The sequence below is a fragment of the Panthera pardus genome, unplaced genomic scaffold (assembly GCF_024362965.1).
Source record: "Panthera pardus isolate Hobbes unplaced genomic scaffold, ASM2436296v1 HiC_scaffold_20, whole genome shotgun sequence".
In the NCBI taxonomy this organism is placed as follows: domain Eukaryota; kingdom Metazoa; phylum Chordata; class Mammalia; order Carnivora; family Felidae; genus Panthera; species Panthera pardus.
Window position 1 is genome coordinate 10,674,696 of NW_026526766.1, and position 23,468 is coordinate 10,698,163.

The following is a 23,468-nucleotide window of genomic DNA, read 5'->3' on the forward strand; positions in this document are numbered from 1 at the left end:
CTGCTCCGGATTCTGTGTCTCCCTCTCTCTCTGCCCCTCCCCTGCTCACACTCTGTGTCTCTCTCAAAAATAAATAAACATTAAAAAAAATTGCAAAGAAAAGCTGAGTGGAGGCATCGTAGTGAGATCAGCTTTGTTAAAATAAATAAAATCAACTGCTTACTACGTATAACATTTTGTCAGTTCATCAATGGCAACTCTACTGAGTTTAACCTAGAGGTGAAAAAATTTTCCCATACTTTGCAGACTGTTTATATATATATATATATATATATATATATATATATATATATAATAGTAAAATAATAATAACATATATGTTAATAATATAATAAAATAATAATATAATAATATAATAATAATATAATATAATATATTATAATATATTATACAATATATATTATAATATATATTATATAATATATAATTTAATTTATATAATTTATATATAATTATATAATTTATATATAACATATATTATAATATATAATATAATAATATAATAAAATAATAATAATAAAATAATAATATATACATATATATATAACAAATGGGGAAGTACATGCATCTCAATATATTCTTTTTAATTTTTTAACGTTTATTTATTTTTGAGAGGGGGGATGGGCAGAGAGAGGGAGACAGAGGATCCCAAGCAGGCTCCACACTGACAGCAGAGAGCCCGATGTGGGGCTCAGGCTCATGAACCGCAAGATCACGACCTGAGCTAAAGCTGGACCCTTAACTGACTGAGCCACCCAGGCACTCCGATCTCAGTATGTTTTAAATAACACGCGGTCAGGTGCTTCAGGTTTAGGGAGACCTTAAAAGGATCTTGGCTACGGATATGCAGTAGAGGGAGAATAAAATGCCAGCAAAATCAGCTTTGCTATTTTATTAATGCTCCTAAAGCTTGAGACCCATGTGTTGCTTTCCCAGAGGACCACCAGCAATACAGGCTGAAGTAGATGGGGTGGGAAATTAGTACCCGGCTCTCCTGATACAACACACTGAAACATACTGCATAAAAAGCTCTCCGGTTTCCTCCATAAACATGCTCACCCTACTTTGGTAATTTCAAAGTATTTTTCTTTTCTTGTGTTTAAAAACTCTTCCTTTCTGAGGCGCCTGGGTGGCTCAGTCGGTTAAGCGTCTGACTTCAGCTCAGGTCACCATCTCACAGTTTGTGAGTTTGAGCTCCTGCATTGGGCTTTGCGCTGGTGGTGTGGAGCCTGCTTGGGAGCCTGACTCACTCACTTACTCTCTCTCTCTCTCTCTCTCTCTCTCTCTCTCTCTCTCTGCCCCTTCCCTAGTTGTGCACTTTCTCTCTTTCAAAATAAATAAATAAACTTAAAAAATAACTCTAGCCCTTTTTGCAAAGACAGAGCCAAAGAATCGATGAACTATTTGCTGACGTGGAAATACAGCAAAACCGCCTGCATAAACGAGATGCCCTCATTTGAAAACTACGGGGAAAGGTTGGTGGCTCTCACTCCTTTTAGTAATGTGTTAGCAACTGACTTTGATTCTAACAGGACGAAATTCAAGCGCCTGTTAATATCAGTGATCTTAAAGTTGTCTGCGACTTACTCAAACCTTCCAAAGGAAATTGCAAATCTAGATACATTCTTTTAAGGTGGTCGTGCCAGATGAGCAGCTGTGGTTTTATTTATCATCCACATTTCACTGCCAGGAAAATATGTCTTAAATGTAATAATAAAAACAGCTAATAGTATTTGACCCAACTTCACTTAGCAGATGATAAAACAGAGGCACAGGGAGGATGTGTAATTTCCCCGAGGTAACAGTTAGCAAAAGGCACAGTGGGATTCAGATCCAGTGCCCTGAGGCCAGACCCAGTGCACCTAACCATCACTACTTCTAAGAACAACAGCAAATGTCTCTTCGGTCCACAGACTGACCAGAACTTTATTATAACGTAGTCTTCTAATTTATTATTTACAAGGGCAGAAGGATGTTCGCCCGAACGGTAAGTTTTTTTTTGTTTTTTTTTTAAGGCATGAAATAATACAGTTAGCTTTGGAGGGTGGGTCCTGTCCCTTGCTATTGGAGGTTTTGATGTTTGAAATACATCAAGAGCAAATTGGAGTCAGAAATCTGAGAGCTCAATATTTTCTATAGCCCAGAATTACCTAGGAAACCTGCAAACCTAACATTTTAAGCGGCGGCATGCTTTGTAAATACGTGCTTATGAGGGAGCTAAGGCTCTGCGACTCAAAGGACGTCCTGGGAGGAGCAAAGCGCCCGCATCAGCACCACCCGGGAGCCAGTTAGGACGTCACAGACCTGCTGAATCAGAACCTGCATTTTAACAACACCCCCGATGATTCAAACACACATTCAAGTTCGAGCAGCACGGATCCAAGAGAACTGGTGTGTTTTTCATTTGTCAGAAATAGGAATCCTGTAGTTCATCATGTTTCCCTTTGTTATTGTTGTGTTTTTGCTTGGCTGCCAGGAAGCAAGAGGTCAAATGTGCAGCTAACTTTTTAAGGGACTGCCAAAGACGTTAAGATATGTCCTGGTATTAACCTTACCCAGATTTACATTGATTGCCCTCTCCTTATTTTCCTTCTACTCAGAAATTTTATCCTTGTTATACAGCCCCCTTAAGCTGCCCCAAATTATTTTTACAATGAGGTTTATAAATAAATGCATAAAAATGAGGCATTTTCCATGTCCTGTCTTGACATTCTACGGTCTCACGCCATGACCTGCGTTTGTTTCTGTGTCTAATACTTAAGGTTAGATCGAAGCACAAATTTACAAAGGGATCCATGGAAGGTGGAAAGGAAAACCCTCACGTGTAGGATGTAGGGCACGCTCCAGCTTCAGAAATCAGAGAGAGAGAAAGGGACTGTCAAAGGCTCTGTCCCGGGGCCCCAGTCAGAGCCCACACGAGGCCGCCTGCCCTGGGAAACCGCACAAGGTTCGAAGGAGGCACTGGGGATGGAATCACAAGCTCGTCCCTCGGTAACCGCCATGCTCAGGAGGCCAGGCCGCAATGTTTTGTATACGCGCTGGGACCGCATTCTGAGCTTTGGGGACCCCTACCCCCCAGCCCTACAAAAAGCAAATGCAGTTAAGAGGCCAGAGACACAATGTTACCCAATTATTTAGAAACACTGCAATAAATGACCCAGCATTCTCTCTCTATGGTCCTGTTATGCTTTAAAAAAAAAAAAAGTGCTCAAAAACAGAAAACAAGAGGGAAAAACAAAGCAAAACAACAGTAAACTCCAATAACTCTTATCATAGCACTTTTCAAGATGGGGGTAGGGGTAAGGAATGTCCATGTTTTCTCAACTGATGAACTACACTTTGAGCACCACATATGGTGTCTTTATACAGAACTATTATTACATTGTCTTTGAACATGAACTAGACACAGCTCCTATGACATTTGTAGAGCACCTTTCCTATTACATCAATCCTATTCCTTATTTTTATGATTCATAAAGTTCCTCTTAAGTGAGAGTTTGGAAAACCAGCACTCTTAATAAATAAAGCAGGACTTCAAGCTGGGGCCAAGAGAATGCCACCTTTTAGACACATGTGAATGCACGTGAGCTCTTCTTAAAACCCAGTTACTTGTTTAAGAAAAGTCAACTAGGGGCGCCTGGGTGGCTCAGTCGGTTGAGCATCCGACTTCGGCTCAGATCATGATCTCGCGGTCCATGAGTTCGAGCCCCACGTCGGGCTCTGTGCTGACAGCTCAGAACCTGGAGCCTGCTTCTGCGTCTCCCTCTCTCTCTGCCCCTCCCCCACTCATGCTCTGTCTCTCTCTCTCTCCCTCTGTCAAAAATAAACACACTTAAAAAAAAAAAAAGAAAAAAGTCAACTAGAGGGGCACCTGGGTGGCTCAGTCAGTTAAGTGTCCAACTTCGGCTCAGCTCATGACCTCCCAGTTCATGGGTTCTGGCACTGTGTTGGGCTCTGTGCTGACAGCTTGGAGCCTGGAGCCTGCTTCAGATTCTGTGTGTGTCTCTTTCTCTGCCCCTCCCCTGCTCATGCTCTCTCTCTCTCTCTCTCTCTCTCTCTCAAAAATAAACACTTAAAAAAAAAAAAAAAAAAAGAAAAGTCAATTAGATTTCTGGGGCACCCGGTGGCTCAGTCAGTTGAGCATCTGACTCTTTGATTCCGGCTCAGGTCACGTTCTCACTATTTGTAGGTTCGAGACCCATGCCAGGCTGTGCACTGACAGCATGGGGCCTGCTTGGGAGTCTCTCTCTCCCTCTCTCTCTCTCTCTCTCAAAATAAATAAACTTTAAAAAAAAAAAGTCAACTAGTTTTCAACAGTACAAGACCCAAGGGAAAGTTGGGACATTTACAATCTCAAGTCTTATCTGGACCAGATTCCCTTTGAAAACAATCATAAATACACATAAAAATTTGAAACCTGCTTGGGAAAACTGACTGCTTTAGGAAAAAAGTAAATCTCTCTCCAAGCTTACTTGAAATATTTTTTTAAGCCATACTTTGTTGAGCTAAATGAAATTTTACCAATTAAGATATCCATGTTACCAAATATTTTTTTTTTGAAACACTGCTTAGATTTCAAATATTAAGAGGTTTAAACATCATCCACTCCCACCTTAGTATGAATTCATTTTCTTGATTCCTTTCCTCCTTACAAAGAGGCTGGATTTATGGACTGTCGGTGTGAGTGGAGACAGAGGATGGAAAGGAACAGGGGGTCATTATTAATCATGAAGCTGGATCCGGATCTGGATCCTTCACATGACAAGGAGTGACAAAACACAGAAAGGTCCCAAATCCAAATTTTTTTATTCCACATATTTTTTTAATCCTAAAACCTTCTTAACTTGACCCTGACAAAATAGTCAAAACCTTCACTGGATAACCGCATCTCTCCCAACTCCCAGCTCCCCCCACGGGACCCGTGATGTGGTTTTCAGGTCTGTTGTTTGGATATTCAAACATGACTCCCCCGTGGGGGGGTGGGGCTCAGAAATGTGTTGAAGAGATCAAGCCCCCAGTTGGTTTATTAGACCCCTATTTTCAATGATTTCTTTTCTTCTTCTTCTTCTTTTTTTTTTTTTTGGATGACTAGAAAATGTTTAATGAGAATGTATGTTATCTACACGGGAGGGATTGGATCTGAACTACTTTGGCAGGATACATTTCAGACATCCTGCACAGCTCACCCTTCCACGGCTACATTTACCACTTCACCCAGAGGACTTGATATAGATTTTAGAAGTACACAGATTCACAGATGCTTGGGAGGTGAGAGCATGGTGGGGTGTGAGGGAGGGTGGGGGTGAGGTGCTGGCATACTGGGCAAGCAGACAAGTGAACACACTCCCTCATATGTATAGCTTCAGGGTATTCCTCACTACCGATTCTAAGAAAACTTGGGATTATTGGTTTTAAACCCCGTAACAAAATTTTTTTTTCTTCCTATATTGCAGACTTGTTTTTTGGAGTGTGGGTTACTGAGGGGCAGGCATGGAGACTCTTCTCACCTTTGAGGATCTGTCAAGAAGTGATTGTTTTTCTACTAGGGAGCGACGTATTGCAGACGTCCTGGAAACATACCAGGCTGACCGGAAGATTCTCCACGGCAAGTGGTGTCCTCAGCATCCACAGGGGTACTCCGCCCTCTGTCACTCCTCTTTCTACCTCTTTAGACTCCTTCAAATTCACACAACTGGAGCACCCCAGCTTTTGTAGTTGGTTCCAAACTGGGGTAGTAGCTTCCAAGATGGCTCCCAGGAACCCCTGCCTCCTGGTATTCTTGCCCTGCGTAATACCCTCCCCTTGAGTGTGGGCTGGACCCAGTGACTTGTTTCTAACCAAGAGAACACAGCAGAAGTCACAGGATGTCACTTTGGAGGTCAGTTTCATATAAAGACTCTGGCTTCTGTCTTGCTTACACACAGAGCCTCTCTCCTGCTTATTATGAGGAAGCCAATTGCCATGTTGTTAAGCTGCCCAATGGAAAGACCAACACAGTAAAATATTCAAGGAGGCCGCTTGCCAATAGCTAGCGAGGAACTAAAGCCTTTACAATCCAAGAGGAACTGAATCCTGTCAACAGCCACACGAGTAAGCGTGGAAGCGAATCCTTCCCTAGTTGACTCATGGAGTGACCACAGCCTTGGCTGCCATCTTGACTGTGGCCTTTGAGAGCCCAGAGTCAGCGGCACCCAGCTAAGCCACACCTGGACAAACCACATGGACTGTGAGATCAGGAGTGCCTGTTGATTTCTTAAAAAAATGTTTTTTTATTTATTTTGAGAGGGAGAGGTGGTGGGGGGATGCAGAGGCATCGAGAGGGAGAAAGAGACTCCCAAGCAGGCTCCTCACTGTCAATGCAGAGCCCGAAGTGGGGCTCGATCTCACAAACCGGGAGACATGACCTGAGCTGAAATCAGGAGTCATACGCTTAACCGACTGAGCCACCCGTGAGCCCCTGTTTGTTGCATATGGTTTTAAAAAGCATAGGTCAGGTATTTGCTGACATTTAAACACGTGATTCCTTTATTTATTTTTTTAATTTTTTCTTAATGTTTATTTATTTTTGAGAGAGACAGAGACAGAATGCGAGTGGGTTAGGGACAGAGAGAGAGACACACACACAGAATCCAAAGCAGGCTCCAGGCTCTGAGCTGTCAGCACAGAGCCCGACGCGGGGCTCGAACCCACGAGCTGTGAGATCGTGACATGAGCAAAAGTCAGATGCTCAACCGACTGAGCCACCCAGGTGCCCCAAACATGTGATTCCTTTAAACATTGCTTTACACCTTATAAAATTTCTGCCTCTTGACTGGATCTCAGAGTTATCCTCCTGGCCTAAAGAATATAATATAATGACGACCTATCGGATAAGGTTCTTAATATTGAAAGAGCCTTTTTGGCATCAATCTAATCTCCAACTAAGGATAAAAATTAGAGAATTACTAACATCATAAATCAGGGATGCCTGGGTGGCCCAGTTGGTTGAGCATCTGATTTCGGCTCAGGTCATGATCTCACGGTTCATGGGTTCGAGCCCCGTGACGGGCTCTGTGCTGACAGCTTGGAGCCTGGAGTCTGTTTCACATTCTGTGTCTCCCTCTCTCTCTGCCCCTCCCCAACTCATGCTGTCTCTGTCTCTCTCTCTCTCTCAAAAATAAATATTTTTAAAAAATTAAAAATAAATAAACATAAATCAATAATTTTTGTTTGGGTCTACTTCTGATTCCATTACCTGAATTAATTAATGTCTCTTCAGCAGGCTGTGACAGGTCGGGTAAAAGGTAAGAAGAGTGCCCAGAAGTACTGACCACAAACATCCTTCCTTCTTCCCTAACACAGCAAATTTTTAATGAAAGCTTCCCCAACTAAAAACAGAACAAGCATTTCAATAATCTTTGGCTTTGTAAAAGCCTTAAAATTCAGGCTTTAAAGACTGTTTTGAGGCAAAATCTGGACCGGGCTGCATTTTTTAGGAGACCACCAGACAGGACTGTCACGTGGCTGATGAACATGAACCAACTTGTATGTTCTTTTAAAGCACAGAAGGAGCACATTTTTTCCAGGCTTTGCACATACTTTCCTAGAACAAATCTGCCCAGCTGACAAAAATACCTACACATACCAGAAAATTTCCAATCTCTGCTGTGGCTACAACTGACTTTTTTATTTTTTCCTTTGGTTTGGGGCAGAGACTTTATTTAGTCCCCCACCCATTCAAAAAGAAAACAAAAAATCCCAGCCAGTGAGTAAGTCAACACTATTCATTAAAACGCTTGCTGCATCGTTCCTGATGTTTTTTTTTTTTAATGTTTATTTATTTTTGAGACACACAGAGAGAGAGAGAGAGCTTGAGTGGGGGGCGGACAGAGAGAGAGGGAGAATCCGAAGCAGGCTCCAGGCTCTGAGCTGTCAGCACAGAGCCCAACGCGGGGCTCAAACTCACGGACCTTGAGATCATGACCTGAGTCGAAGTTGGACACCCAATGGACTGAGCCTCTCAGGCACCCTCTGATAGGTTTTAATATTGTCAGATCCCTTGGTTTGGGTGGGGGAAGAAAGTAATGCAGTTGGGGGTCTATGAAGACATAAATCGTCCCGATGCCCCGCCCCCCCCAGCTCCCTCTATGAACACACACCTGCTTTGGGTGCTTGGGAGAGAGGAGGCTTGTCTGGGTTTTGGACGTGGGGGAACTTGCAAATATCTCAAGGTGGCTATAGGACAAAGTTGCATGCATGGCTGTCAGCGGGTTGGCATTTTTGTAAGTGGTTCCGGTGTCTCTTAGGAGACCGGGGCTATGCCTCCAAAGAGAGGCGTCACTCCTGGTCTCTTTCAGCACCAAGCACGGTGCCTGGCATGTGGCAGGTGGCCCCAGCATAGTGGCCAGATGAACGTGTCAACATCATTCAAAGGAGACCAGTTCTGCTAGGTGTGCAAGCTTTTCAAAGGACAGGTATGGTGCTCCGAGGCAGGGGTGGGAAGGGAGGGTAGGGAGGAGTTCTCAATCCCCAGGCTCATCACCAGTGTGATGGTCTGTGCCCATCCCCAGACCACTAGGAGGGCTGGGGCAACTGTCATTGTCATGGGCTGCACCTCTCCTTGCCCTGGAGACACACAGAGTCAGCACCCTGGCTGCTGGCCAGAGACACGGATTCCCAGGCCAGAGTTTGGGTTCCTTTCAATGTGACTCTGGGAGAAGACACTCGAGACCTCATGAAATCAGCAGGTGGCCCGCTCCCGTTTATCTGTCGTGGTGGCGTTGTGCTCAGTACTACAGCGATTCTGTGACAACACCAGCTACTGCAGTCCCTGGAAAAATCAGCGACCTCGGAGGGACACGGAGGGGTCTCAACGACTTTGGAGGCACCACCTCCAGAGCTGTGCGTCTGGCCTCCCCCACCCACCTCTGCCCCGGACCCGCCTTGGGGTTCACACTTAGCAACATCAAACATCACTCCCGCTGCAGGTGTCTTCCTCCACGACCTTCTACAAATGGCCACACACACCCAATATCCACGAATCAAGCAGGGAAACTGCTGGGAGGTGCTGACATGTCTACAGAATCACGTATTAGGTAACTGCTAAATTTCTGGCAAGTTCCTGATCCTCACAGGGAAAGCTCTACATGGGTACCGTGCAAAAAGAAAGGGTTCGCCTGACACTCACTATCGCTAGCGAACTGGCCGGGAACTTTGGTTGGAATATCTTTACCAGACAGCGGGCCCACCATCCCGTCCTGATGCGTCAACAGACCCTGGACATCACGAGGGAAACTTTCCACTCTTCACAAGCCCCCCCCCTCTATTCCACTCTGTCAATGCCATTCGCTGAACGTGGCCCTGCCTGCTGAGTAAATCCTAAAAACTCAGAGTCTGCTACGTCATCCACACAGAATCTAACTCGTCAAATACGGCCTGGCCTGAATTCCAGGACCAGGGAAGAAAAACCGTGAAGAAAACAATGGGAATATAAAAAAATTTTACGTGAGTTACCAATGGGCGGTTTCAATGCCAGCTTCACGGCATTTAAAAGAATTGCAGACGATCTTTCATTTTCGATGATTGGTGAGAAAGGAGCCCCTCCAGGGGTACGAAAGAAATAGGGCCTCTTTTCCAGCCGTAATAGTATCAAAGTTAGTCATCAACTGTCTGCTCTCCTGACCTTCACAAGACCAGGGCTAACCTTCTGAAACAAGACTATGGGAAGACTGATGTCTTCCAATCCAAGTGGTAGGTCCAACCCAATCCCCAATGAGGAGATCACATCAAAACCTTCCCACGAGAGTCACACCTTCCCCGGGCACCTGCTTGGAGTTGAATCTCAGAGACAGACCCCACAAGGCAAGCTGGGGAAGTCACCCTGGCTGTACCAGTACCTTGCAGAGGAGATAATCGGGGCGCTAGAGACATGAGGGACGCAGCTGGCTCCCAGATGCCACCAACCTGCCACCAGAGCAAAATACCGGCGAATCAGCTAAAAACCAGTCTGCCTCTACCCCTCCTACATGCCAGTACCAAGAGCATTTAGGGAGCGAGCGGGTTCCACCACTTGCATAAACAGCATTAGGTCCTGAATCAGGGAGCAACGTACTACCCTCAAGGAGTTAACGATCAGGTTAAACGCAAACACTTAACACAAGTAAAACAATTAAGAGGGGTATTGTAGAGCGGTTTACATTTCACAAAGCACGTTCATGCGTAAAGTCTCTATTCATCTCCCCAAGTATCCCAGAGGTATCCCATTTTACAGATGAGAAAACCGAGAGTCTCTTGACTGTGATCATGGGTACTTTTCCTTGGCACCACAGAAGCCTCCCTTCAGGCTGAATGGTCCTGTTTGGTAAAGACACTTCCTCCCATTTGTCCCCATGAAAGTTGCTCCTCAGGTTTGGTCTCAACGAAGTTTTACCGGTGTCAAAATATTGGCTGGAAGGGGGCCTGGGGAGCCTAAGTGTTCTCGGTTTGCTTTTTCACAAAGCCAGGACAGACCACTAATTTGATGTTTGTTCTTTACAAAAGCAAAAGGAGCCATTGGTCAGTCCACTCCGCCACGCGTGGGTTGGCTGGTGAGGACAGCGGGAGAAAGTCCATCCCAGGAGAACGGATCTCACCTCCCTTCCCTCTTCCTCTCCTCACTAGGCACATCTCACTGATGTTACGGGAGAATTACAGCAGCACCCAAGTGTCCTGGGTGATGTGTCCTTTGGCAGCATGCGGCTCAACGATGGTGAAGTAAAAAGTTTTGCAACCGGGATATGTAAAGGCTGGTGATGCATGGGGACAAGAGAGAACAGAACTCTGAGCGTGGGAGTAGCCAAGGTTTTTTGGTTTGTCTCTTTCTCAATTTTCTCAAAGGTGAAATGGAGTATAGAGTGTGTGTGTGTGTGTGTGTGTGACCCTAGGGGGTGTGAACTGGCAGCCCGACATGGCAGCGATGTAAATCTAGCCACAGCTGGTCTGCTTCCTGTCTTTGGACCCAAGAAGGGATCTCAGAAAGGCTGTTGCACTGGTCTTGGGACCCTGATGAGAGAGAAAACACCACCCATGTCACCCTCAAGAAGAAAGTGGCCAGGGCCAAAAGGAAGCACAGGTGTGAAGGTTTTAAAACCTGAAGCTTGGGCACCTGGGCGGCTCAGCAGGTTAAGCCACTGGCTCTTCCTTTCGGCTCAAGTCACGATCTCATGGTTCCTGGGATCTGTCTACGTAGAGCCTTCTTGGGATTACCTGTCCCTATCTCTCTGCCCCTCTCCCCTAAAAATAAATAAGTAATTAAAAAGAAAAACAGAAACTCTAGGAAAAGCTGAGACATGAGCTTTGAGATGTTCTTATTGCTAAATGTCTGATTTTTAGCCTGAGGCATGGAAATCTCTTTAAAACCATTCAAATGAGCCAGGAAGTGGAATTCCTCGACTGTCATCCTTAGTGAACTATAAGATGGCTATTTCTACACAGCTGCATGGATCCCAGTTTACCTCCTGAAGGTTGTCAAACAAAGAACATAAAACAAATGAGGTGGAACGGGCACATTTTTGGTTTTATCACCTTTTTGGTATTTAGGTTGGTGGGTATGTGAAATTCATTTTTTTAGTGGCAAATATCCAAGAAATCTGACTGTATAATTTTCAAAAATTACATTACACTGGAACACTCAGTCCTTCCCTGCTTACCTATCAGTAAATAGCTGAATCTAAATCAGTAAAATTTGAAATAAAATATATTTCACTTTGTGTTATGGGGCTAGCCAGCCTTGTCCCAACCGGTACCCACATTGTCCCCTGGGAAGACCCTAACACAGCGTCTAATATTTGGCCTCAGGGCATTGTGACTTCTGCTGAGAAAGGCCAAGGGTGAGGTCTGAGGCCCAGAAAGCACAGGACGTCCATTATTATGGAGGGTTGTTAAAACACCTCTGCTTTAGGGGTCCCGGGGTGGCTCAATCAGGTTAAGCGGCTGCCTTTGGCTCAGATCATGATTTCACCATTCGTGAGTTCAAGCCCTGTGTCGGGCTCTGTGCTGACAGCTCGGAGCCTGGAGCCTGCTTCAGATTCTGTGTCTCCCTCTCTCTCTGCCCCTCCCCCGTTCACACTCTGTCTCTCTCTCTCAAAAATAAATAAACATAAGTAATTTTTTTTTTTAAATACCTCTGCTTTAGAGATGGCCAAACATGTCTGGCGGAGAGTGGATGAACCTGTACCTTTAGATCATGTATCAAGTACACAACAAAGTCAGAACTGAGGGTGAAAAAGCTATAGAGGAGAGAAGATGTTTCCCCCTGCACGGTCCCCCTGCACGATGCAGGAAGTAAGAGGGAACAATTCTCTGAAGGATATGTCATCAGAGGACAAGCCACTTCAAAGAACGCATGTGAAAATAATAATAAAAGAAATAAGAGTCTAGAAATCAAAGAAACCAGGCTTCTCGAATTTTAGGAGGCTCCTTCTAATCTGGGCCGACTGCTCAACATCACCATCATCATCATCATCATCAAACGTGGGCCCAGATGGGTCTCACTTTCGTTACCATCTCCCTGATGCTTCTGCCCCATCCACCTTACGCTGCCCGTCTGTGTCCAAACAGGACGCTGCACCAGCCTGTCTGCCGAGCGCTGTGTGAAGGATCCAAAGGAAAAATGACTTTCACCATCGTTCAGTGCACGGAACGGGACCTTTCAGTAGGACGCTCACACTAACACTTAGTGGACACAAAAGGAATGAGTATAAACCAGAGACAAATGTGGGGCTGTGACATGTGGCATCAGTGACATTTCCGAACACAGAACCCTCTGTGACACTAGTTCATTACTGTCTCACTCACGTCCTTTCTTGAAAAGAATTTTTTCTGAGTAGAGTGGACACATGACGTTACCTAAGTTTTAGATGCACAACATAGTGATTCGGAACGTGCCAGATTTCTAAGGTCATGACTAAGGAAAGAAGGCAGATGTTGACAGGTTAGAATACTTGTCCCTGCAAAAAATCACAATAGCCATCTTCCGGGACATGGGGATACTTTCCAGTTTTTCTTGGTCCTGTGCTTCAAGAGCCAAAAAAAAAAAACAAAAAAAGCTGTGTTTTCCTTTAATAAATCAAGACTCCATCTGCTTTGAAATGGAAAAAAATAACTAGGTGTGTCTACACCTAGAAAGTGAGCAAATTGTGCCCTCAAGTGGCTGAATGTTGTGGTGGCAGGCTGGCTTTGCAAAACTTGCACTTGGTAAGCCATCTTAGCTAACTGGCTCCCTCCTGATTTTCATTCCATAAAGAAGGAGGACACCCGAGTTTTGGAGCAAGGCATCGGGAAGGTGAGACTGTGTTCCCAATTTACTCTTCAGACCAACTTGCCACAGCAAAGTCAAGCGCGGGGACTTAAGTATCTGGACAATTCAGGCACCAGGAATTCACTTTGCTTTTTGCCTGTGTGGTACTATTGTTCCAAATGAAATGCTAGTTTATAATAAACCCCATATTCCACAAGCAACTGCTTGCTAAGACTAGTAAAAACCAAGGACTGGGTTTTCAGGCTAAAGAACTCTGCTAGAGTTCTTTAAAGATCCCTTGAAAGGGTGACAAGCAGGAATTTAGCCAATAAACAGGCTTGCACAGGTGTGAAAAGTTATAGAAGTTTGTTTTAAGTAAGAACGGGGAGTTGTCATTTCGACAGTTATTTAAGGAAGGTATTGTTTGATAATGATTTACACCAGGGCCAATCACATCAGAAACCACCAATTATTCATTAGCAGGAATGCTGGAGTGCTGGCAGCATCCGGGCTATGCTGTAAAAATACTGTCCCCGTGTGGAGAGGTTTCCCGCTGTGTTGCAGCGTCTTGATAAACCAGGACTTTCTCTTTGCCAAATTCACCTCACCTGATACCCCAGGGTATGTTGGGATTGCTTCCCAAGTCAGGTGGATGGAGTTGCCTGGTCCTCTCCAGGGGGTCTCCCAGTGGGGGCTGGGCATTTGCACTTGTTTTTTTTTTTGTTTTAAATTTTTTAAATATTTATTTTTGAGAGAGACAGAGTGTGAGCAAGGTAGGGGCAGAGAGAGAGGGAGACACAGAATCCAAAGCAGGCTCCAGGCTCCGAGCTGTCAGCACAGAGCCCGACGCGGGGCTCGAACTCATGAGTCACGAGATCATGACCTGAGCTGAAGTCGGATGCTTAACCCACCGAACCACCCAGGCACCCCCGGTACTGTGTTATTAATTTCCCGCTGTGCTTGCTTTGGTAGCACATAGAATAATTCCCCGCAGTGGACCCTGAGACACCCCCAGCCTCAGGACACAGTACTGAAAACGTCCGGTCCGGACGTACGGCCGGCTGAGCTCAGATTGGGAGTCCCCTTCCCTGGACCAAATCAAAGTCTCTCTCAAGGACACCGTCCACTCACCATGGCCCAGCTCCTTCCTGACCATCTCATCCAGAATTACTTCTGGTTCATTCCTTTCCTTATAAATCGTATTCGCTCCATTTTACCTTCCAGACACCCATGCAGGATCCACTCCCACATTTCTGCTACGCCCTTCTTTGTATCTCTGTGCATCACATGTCTGCCAGTCGTTTTCAGACCCCCTCCCTGTGATATGGGAGGCACCTCCCTGTTCAACCAGACATCAGGCGAACCTTGGGAATGCAGACGGCCGGTCTGAGAACATTCAGCTAAATAGGAGGAGGCCTGCAAACAGCTCATTATCCGTCAAAGAAATCATGTTCTAACTGATACACTTGTTCTCGGCAAGCACGGTCGTCCGCCGCAAGTCAGCTAATTGGATGAAAAGACCTCAGAGGCTTCTGGGGGCCGGGCTAAGAGATGAAAACGCACTTTATGTGGCTTTCTCTGATATAATCACCAGCTAAAGGGACGGCGAGGAGATTAACAAGCTCATTACAACCTCAGCACCTGTGATCTCCGCACACACCCCCGTGGCGGCTGCAGAAGGAGACGTCCTGAAAGGTCGCGCTGGGCCTTAGCGACAGCCCTGCTCCCCCTCCCCCCGTGCCCCCACCGGAAGGCAGCAGCTGGTGTCCCCGTTACCAGCTGCTGGGCGTCCCTGGGAAATGAGCCAGGAGTGGGCTCAAACATGTTTCTGGCCTAACAACTGGTGCTCTCTTCATCTGGCCGTGGAGAAAGGGGTGCCAAACTCAGATTTGGATAATCCTGTTTACCAACCTCATTTTCCCCGATGTTCTTCACAATCATCACTGTCCTGCTGGTGACTCTGCAAAGGGCCCGGCCTGGGTCTGTGGCAGGGAACGAGGTTTGCGGGACAAGCCTCCACGCCTGTACCTGAGCACGGGGCCCGCAGGGGGCCAAGGCCCCTGGTCTGGAAGACACCGGCCGCTCCTGGCAATAGCACTTCTGGCTCCAAGTTCACCTCCTCCCTTAGAATGTTTATTTTACACGTGACCGACCCGCTTTGGCTCAGGGGGATATTGCTGGAGCCCAGGGTAGTGATCCTACAGTTCATGCAGATTCCTCCTTAAAACAATCTGAATAGGGGCGCCTGGGTGGCGCAGTCGGTTAAGCGTCCGACTTCAGCCAGGTCACGATCTCGCGGTGCGTGAGTTCGAGCCCCGCGTCAGGCTCTGGGCTGATGGCTCGGAGCCTGGAGCCTGTTTCCGATTCTGTGTCTCCCTCTCTCTCTGCCCCTCCCCCGTTCATGCTCTGTCTCTCTCTGTCCCAAAAAAAAAAAAAAAACGTTGAAAAAAAAAAACCAATCTGAATAAGGCAGAGGCACCACGGTGGCATTCACAGAGAACAGACTGTGGCACGAGGTGGTGACCCTGAACGAGGGGGTAGGAAGGATGGGGAAGGGGACTAAGGACAGGAAGTCAGTTTCAGCCTATCCTAAACCGATTCTGTTTGAGGCTCCATGGCAGATGCTCCTTTAAGACAGGTAAAAAAAATAAGTTCTACTGAATTCTACTCACACGGTGTTCACTAGAAGCCTCACCCATATTACAGTCCTGTAATATGTGTGACTCTGGCCACCACTCGCATTCAAGGCCAGGAAATTTCCATCTGTCATTAGATCCACGTAATAGTTCCCTCCGCCACGGGAGCTCTGCAGTTTAGGTGAAAACTACACAAATTTGAAATTCAAATGCTGGATGTGATACCTTCGGGCATTCCCTGCCTGACCCACAAGACGCACTCTCCCCAAGTTCCAGGTAGATCGAACTTTGACAAGCGAAGCCATCATTTCAAATTCATGAGGTCAACCCTCCGTAAAACAAAGCATTATGCCTGAATTTACCGGCCCTGGACATTTTAATCTTCATTTGTTTGATTTTGGTAGATGGATGCAGCCGTGACCAGGATCAGAGACCTGGAAACAGCAGTGTCAACAGGGCGAGTTCCCCAATGCCAAACCCTTAGGATGGTATCCAGAATCCCACTAAATCAAAGGAAAACTTTTCGAAAAGAAAGACAAACTGCTGTCCCTGTTACATGATAAGACTCTCAGGAGAGATAAGGCTTTAGGACAAACCCACTGTTGATCCCGTACTGTAAATAGGTTTAGAGATCCTTGCTTAGGGACACTTTGACCAGAGGGGAAGGGGATAGAAAAGCCACAAGGTTGTGAGTTTCCTGAGGTATAAGGAGATGAGAAGCAACAAAAGGCGGGGGTGGGGTGGGGGGGTGCGGATTTTGACAGAAATGAGAAGAGTGGGTCAGCCAAGGCCAACAGTCCGCTCACTGATCTGACCCGCAGTTGAGACCTAACGCGAGGCTTCCATTTCTATTTTGTGAAATGGGAGGGAGATACAGGAAGGGAGAAGATTCGTCCAGGGCTGGGTTGCTGCTAAGACCAACCTAACTGAAACCACTCTAAAGATTTGGACAAGAAGCTCTCCAAATTCCTTGATGTTTCCCCACTAAGAGGTTCTGAGCCAAGTTCACTGTAACGCTCCTTCCTCAGACAAGCTAGAAAGTATGGTGGCCTAGGAGCCAAGAGAAGGCGTTGAAGGAAAACGAGAGACCTGGTTTCTAATGGGCTGGCCTTGGCGAGCCTTCACTGGGCACCTGCGGGTCTGTTTCTCCTGATGCCAAGTCGGGTTCAGAGAAATCTGTCCGGACTTGTCCTGGTTAGTACCCCTCCATCCCTTGAATCATCAGGTGCACTAATGCATTCTGAGTCCTGCTGTGATGTCATTAAGGCAGCATGTTTGCAGCAAGGAGTAGAAAGAGTTGTAAATGCCTCCATGGGTGATTAAGTGCTGAGGACAAGCTGACTAAGAATTCATTTGATGCAAGTTTATTCCGCCACAAGCGCTTCCTTTTCCAAAGGTAGGATAAAGTTTCTAAAAAGATACAAACACAGTCTCCACAAGCAAACATTTTCATGCCTTCATCTCCCCCTAGGGAGTGGGGAGCTGAAACCACCATCCCAGAAATACTTATCTAAGGAGAGGGACTGGGGCTGGGTTTGTATTTAGGGAATGAGAAAAGACCACGGAGAGCTGCTTTAGAAAGGATGAAGTAGGGAAATGACCACGTGGACCTCACCGGTACTGAAAGGAAGAGGCTCATTTATTTTTTCATGTTTATTCATTTTTGAGAGACAGAGAGTGAGCAGGGGAGGGGCAGAGAGAGGGGGAGACACAGAATTGGAGGCAGGCTCCAGGCTCTGAGCTGTCAGCACAGAGCCTGATGCGGGGCTCGAACTCACGAACCGTGAGATCATGACCTGAGCTGAAGTCGGATGCTTAACCGACTAAGCCACTAGGCACCCCATGAAGAGACTCATTTCAAACTGAGCGGATGCTTGTTTATATTTCTTTCTGTGATTTTCGGCCTCAATGAATCACTCACCTTCTCTGGGTCTCAATTTTGCACATCGAGAAATGTGAGGGTGGGGGTGGGAATTGGGTGAGTTTTGAAATTCTTTGCGTTTCAGTCCCACATACATACACGTCACACTGGCAAATATGCATGAGGGTCTGGGGAATCAGCTCACTTGTCCTGCTGGAAGGATTGCGTGCTGGTACAGTTTTGGAAACAAGGGGCAGTATGAAAAAAGCTGAAAATGTGTATCACTGGCGACCCAGTAATTTCACTTTAAGGGATGTTGCTTAGGGACACTTTCACACATGTGCACAGAGAGACAAATGCAAAAATTTTCACCTTGCATAGGGTTTGTAAGAGCCCCAAATTGGAAAATAAAACCCCAGAAATATCTATTAATAGAAAAACAGGAAATGGATAAGTAAAATATGGCATCTTCACACAAAGGAATACTATACAGCAGTTAAAAAGAATGACTAAATGCTACATAGGGGCACCTGGGTGGCTCAGTCGGTTAAGCTTCTGATTCCTGATTTCAGCTCAGGTCATGATCTCTCAGTTCATGGGATCGAGCCCCACATGGGGCTCTGCACTGACAATATAAAACCTGCTTGGGATTCTGTCTCTAATTCTCTCTCTGCCCCTTCCCCACTCATGCAGGTGCATGCACACGCTCTCAAAATCAATAGACGTTAAAAAATAAATGTTATATGAATCTATATTAATATTTCTAAAACACAAGCTGTTAAGGACTTCCCCTTGGTGATATGTGTGACAAACTGAGTAACTATACAGGATAATGACTGTAATGGAGTGCAACCCACCACATCAATAAAATTCATGAATTCACAATAAGAGAGAAGAAAACTCATACTGCTGTATAAAAGTACAGGGTAACGTAGAGTATAAAGCTATTTAGGTACATTTAAAATGAATATAAGAATAACATCATTCGGTGTTCACAGATACATGTATGTATATGGGTGTGTGTCTCAAACCAGAGAAAATAGAGGAAAGAACCCATCCAAGTTCATGGTTAACAATGGCATTTGGGAGGCAAGGTAGAAGTCTGGGACTTGAGGCTGGGGATAAAGGAGGCTTCAATATAACCAGTAAGAATGTACACGTGTATGTGTATAAGATACAAGAAACAACAAATGTCATTTCTAGACGGTAGAGGAAAGGCACCTGTTACAACATTTTTCCCTGCATTTAAGTTTTTTTCTCAAGATAAAAACTAATAGATATGAGCAGCAATGGCTTTGGAAGACGTGTGTTGACAAGCTTCCCCGCCCCAGCCCCCCAAGAAGGCACTCTAAGAAACCGAGGCAGCCTAACTTGTTAGGTTTTTACCGTCTAGTTCCGTGACGTCCAGTATGGTAGCCATCAGCCACGTGCAACCATTTGAACTTAAAGTGAAATTAATAAAGTTAAATAAAATCAAAATTTCAATTCTTCCATTGCACGCACCCCAATTCAAATGCTGAACAGCCACATGTGGTTAGTGGCTATTGTATTGGGGAGCACACGTAATGAAGATTTCTATCACTGCTATAAACGTTACCGGACAGAGCTGGTCTTGAGCTAAAAAGCTTTCTTTCAGACAATGAGAACATTTTTGGTCACACTGGTCTCCCTAATATGTCCTTCTGTATGTATAAAATACCAAGGTAATGACTAGCAGGATTATTTCCTTTCTGGAAGGAATATGTCCACTGTAATCCCAAATTCCAACTATGATGTAACACACTGTTAAATAAAATTAGATAAACCATTTTTAGAAACTGATCTAACAATTATCCATAGTTATGTAAGCATCCTATTTCATTTTCTCCCAAACTTAAGGAAGTTGAGGAGATCAGTTGAAGGATAATGAGAGCATTCTCCAAACAAAACTCTACATGTGGGTTCCAAGGTTTTCCACGAGCCTTAGTTTCTTACCTGTACACAGTATGGGGGACATAGACTTCCCGGATTGGAAATTCCAAAATCTCTTTGTGAGGACGCGTCCGGTTTTCAGGAAAAGGTTTCACTGGCAGCATTTCAGGAGTCAGACAGCAGTTGATGATCTCTGGAGCTGGAGAAATTTCCAGTCTGAGCAAGCCTACAGAGGGAAAACAGAACTGTTTCAGTCAAGACGCTGTCATGTTCCACGGGAGTCAAGAAAGACCGTTATACTATATTTCTTTTATGAAAAAAAAAAGGGATAAGTTGTGGGAGTGTAAGAATTTTGGAATTCTCAGCTAATTTCTGATAGTTGGAGAAAGATCATGCGATGACCACTTTTGAGATTCAGTTTCTAGAAATTAAAAAGCAAGAAATTGTACAAGGAGTAGAAATGGATCTTTAAACTTCCTTTCAAAGCTACCACACTATAGTAGCACACACACACGTGACTACTGGTGGTTTTCAAACTGGGTTCCCTGGTACCCGAGGGTGCTGCAGAAGTGCCTCAGGAACTATCAAATTGCTAATAAGGAAGATGCTCTCATCTTCTACCAAGGCAGCTCACTTTCACTTTTCTTTTTAAACTACAAGTTCCGTACAATATTTTATTTGATAAAGAGGCTCCTCTGTTCAATTATCTGATTATCCGAGACACCAGATCTACAGCATGATGTTCCTGAAATAGAAGTAAAAATAGAAATAGAAAGAGAAGTAGAAACAGAAATAGAAATAGAAACAGATTTTCAAAAAAAGTAGACCAAGTCAGACTCTGAACTCCTATGGCAAAATCCCACATCTCATTTAGCAAACATTATTTTATAAACTGTAGCATCAGACAAATAATGTGTCTACTCATAAATGGCTTTGGCAAAGCTAGAGAGGAAAAGACAAGCCATCCATACCTGGAATTGACTTGACTCTTCTCTGTAAGGAGGAAGATCTTTTGTAGTCAGCCAAAAACTTGAATAAGTCTTCATCACTAAGGCGATCCCCCTCCTGCAAAAAGAGAAGTTAGGGTTAGCAAGAATGCACCATGGGCTCCTGGGTAGGGGCCAATGATTTCCAGGAAGATTTTGATCTTTAAGTTTTATTCTAACACACTTTTCATAGAAACTAGGGCTGCAGCCAATGCTGAAATAATTTAGTTCAACCTCTTGTTAAATATTCCTTCTCAGACCCATATAGCAATGGAATAGAATGGAAACCCAGAAAACCCAGAAATAAACCCACAATTCTATGGTCAATACATCTTCAACAAAGGAGGAATGAATATACAATGGGAAAGAGACAGTCCCTTCAACAAATGGTGCTGGGAAAACTGGACAGCTAAATGCAAAAGAATGAAACTGGACCACTTTCTTACACCATACACAAAAGCAAACTAAAATTAAAGACCTAAATGTGAGACTTGAAACCATAAAAATCCCCGAAGAAAGCACAGGTAGTAATTTCACTGACACTGGCCATAGCAACATTTTTCTAGGTAATGTTTCCTGAGGCTATGGAAATAAAAGCAAACCCTTAGGACTATATTAAAATAAAAAGCTTCTGTACAATGAAGGAAACAATCAACAAAACTATAAGGCAAGTTATACTGAATGGGAGAAGATCTTTCCAAATGACATATCTGATAAAGGGTTAGTATCCAAAATATATAAAGAACTGACACAACTCAATACCCAAGAAACAAATAACCCAGTTTAAAAATGGGCAGAAGACATGAACAGACATTTCTCTGAAGAAGACATCCAGATGGCCAACAGACACATGAAAAGATGCTCAACATCACTCATCATCAGGGAAATGCACATCAAAAGATGTGGGTCAAAAGATGAATGGATAAAGAAGATGTGGTATATATATATACAATGGAATATTACTCAGCCATGAAACACAATGAAATCTTGCCATTTGCAACAACATGGATGGAGTCAGAGAGAATAATGCTAAGCAAAGTCAGTCAGAGAAAGAGAAATATCACACAATTTAATTCACATGGAATTTAAGAAATGAAACAAATGAAAACAGGGGGAAAAAAGAGAGAAGAAAACCAAGACATAAACTCTTAACTCTAAAGAACAAACTGATGGTTACCAGAGGGGAGGGGGGTGGGAGGAGGGGTGAAGTAGGTGATGGGGATTAAGGAGTGCACTTACCATGAAAAAAATAAATAAATAATAAAATAAAGCTCTGTGCAAAGTTTAAAAGAAGGTGCATTCATTGTTATCAGGGTAGAGATTTAAGCACTTCAATTTGATATGCCTTATCAATTACCTTATTTGGTTCTTTTATACCCTGACTTTGCATTCTCTGGGCTTGTTTCTTTGTTGGTAAAATGGGATAATAATAGATCCTACCTCAAAGGATTACTTGGGAGGAATACAGGACTATACTTAATATTAACAGGGCTCAGAAGAGTGCTTCTGGGTGTAGTGTTGGATAAATGATGCCATTCTGCAGACTGATTTGTCCATTTGGTCTGTCACAGGCTAAGACAGGCAATTAAAAATTTGCTTCTGGGGAGCCTGGATGGCTAGTTCATTCAGCGTCTGACTTCAGCTCAGGTCATGATCTCATGGTTCGTGAGTTCGAACTCCGCATCAGGCTCTGTGCTGCCAGCTCAGAGCATGGAGACTGCTTCCGATTCTGTGTCTCCCTCTCTCTCTCTGCTCCTCCCCGCCCCCTCATCCTCTCTCTCTCTCTTTCTCTCTCTCTCTCTCTCAAAAATAAACATTAAAAAAATTCCTTCTAGGGACATTTCATGGACAAGAAACAAAAGACTGATCATAAATCTGCAATTAGATCAGATGACTGAATGAAAGTGGAGTGTAATAAAATAAAGACACCTTTTACAAGGGGGGAAAAAAATTCCTTCTCTACTACTCCCGACCTATTGTTCCCAGCCTCTCAACAATCCTTCTACTACCTTCTTAGGAAGTCTGTGTGACCATTAGAAATCCAGGCCAAAGGTTTCTCTCCCAGTAACTTAAATCCACTCATGCGTGCCTTATTCTCTGGAACAATACAGAGTAAGGTTCCTTCCTTCTCCAAAGATTTGAAGATAGAGAAAGCATCTTTTCATCTTCTTCCTATCTTCATTTTCTTCACATGTGTCTTGATTAAGAAGACTAAGTGTCGATACTACTCTCCAGGTGCCTACATGAGACAGGTATTCTGCTAAGGATTCAAGGATTCAAGGGCAAGAGCTCTAATCCAAAGGCTCGGGAAAGTAGGCAGGTGGGTCTTATTCCCAGGTACAGATGAGAAATGTCAGTTAGATACTCTGGCCCCCACCCCAACCAAAGCAACACAATGGGAAGGGGGATATCCCAAACAGAAACAAATGCACATAATATGAACCTTACCATCTTGACCATTTTTTGGTGGACAGTTATTAGCGTTAGTACATTTACGGTGTTGGGCAACCAATCTCCAGAATTCCTTCATCTTCCAAAACCGAAGGTTTCTGTGTCTATTAAACAACAACTCTCCATTCCTCTCCTCCTCCAGCTTCTGGCAGCCGTCGTTCTACTTTCTGTCTCTATGAAGTTGATTACTCTAAGAGATCCTGTGGTTTTTACATGACCTCAATGTCTATTGAGCTAATAAAAAGCACTATCTGCAATGGTCACCCCTCTATGAGCAAACAAATATGGCAGAAACGTGGAAAGCCTGTGCATGGAACAGGAGTGAGAGGGACAAGAGCTGGGCCAGGAAACCCCAAGACCAAGGGGGA

At 44.5% G+C, this 23,468-nt stretch overlaps 1 protein-coding gene across 6 annotated transcripts in view; it reads right to left on the minus strand.

The window, feature by feature from the left end:
- DOCK8 (dedicator of cytokinesis 8) overlaps positions 1 to 23,468 on the minus strand; it is a 226,997-nt gene that overhangs the window by 97,651 nt on the left and 105,878 nt on the right. For all 6 annotated transcript variants that reach the window (XM_019463659.2, XM_019463658.2, XM_019463660.2 and 3 more), the window contains 2 exons: positions 20,635 to 20,728; positions 19,727 to 19,889 (listed from right to left, as the gene is read on the minus strand). In XM_019463659.2, the coding sequence (XP_019319204.1) occupies positions 19,727 to 19,889; positions 20,635 to 20,728 (257 nt within the window). The remainder of the gene's footprint in view (positions 1 to 19,726; positions 19,890 to 20,634; positions 20,729 to 23,468) is intronic.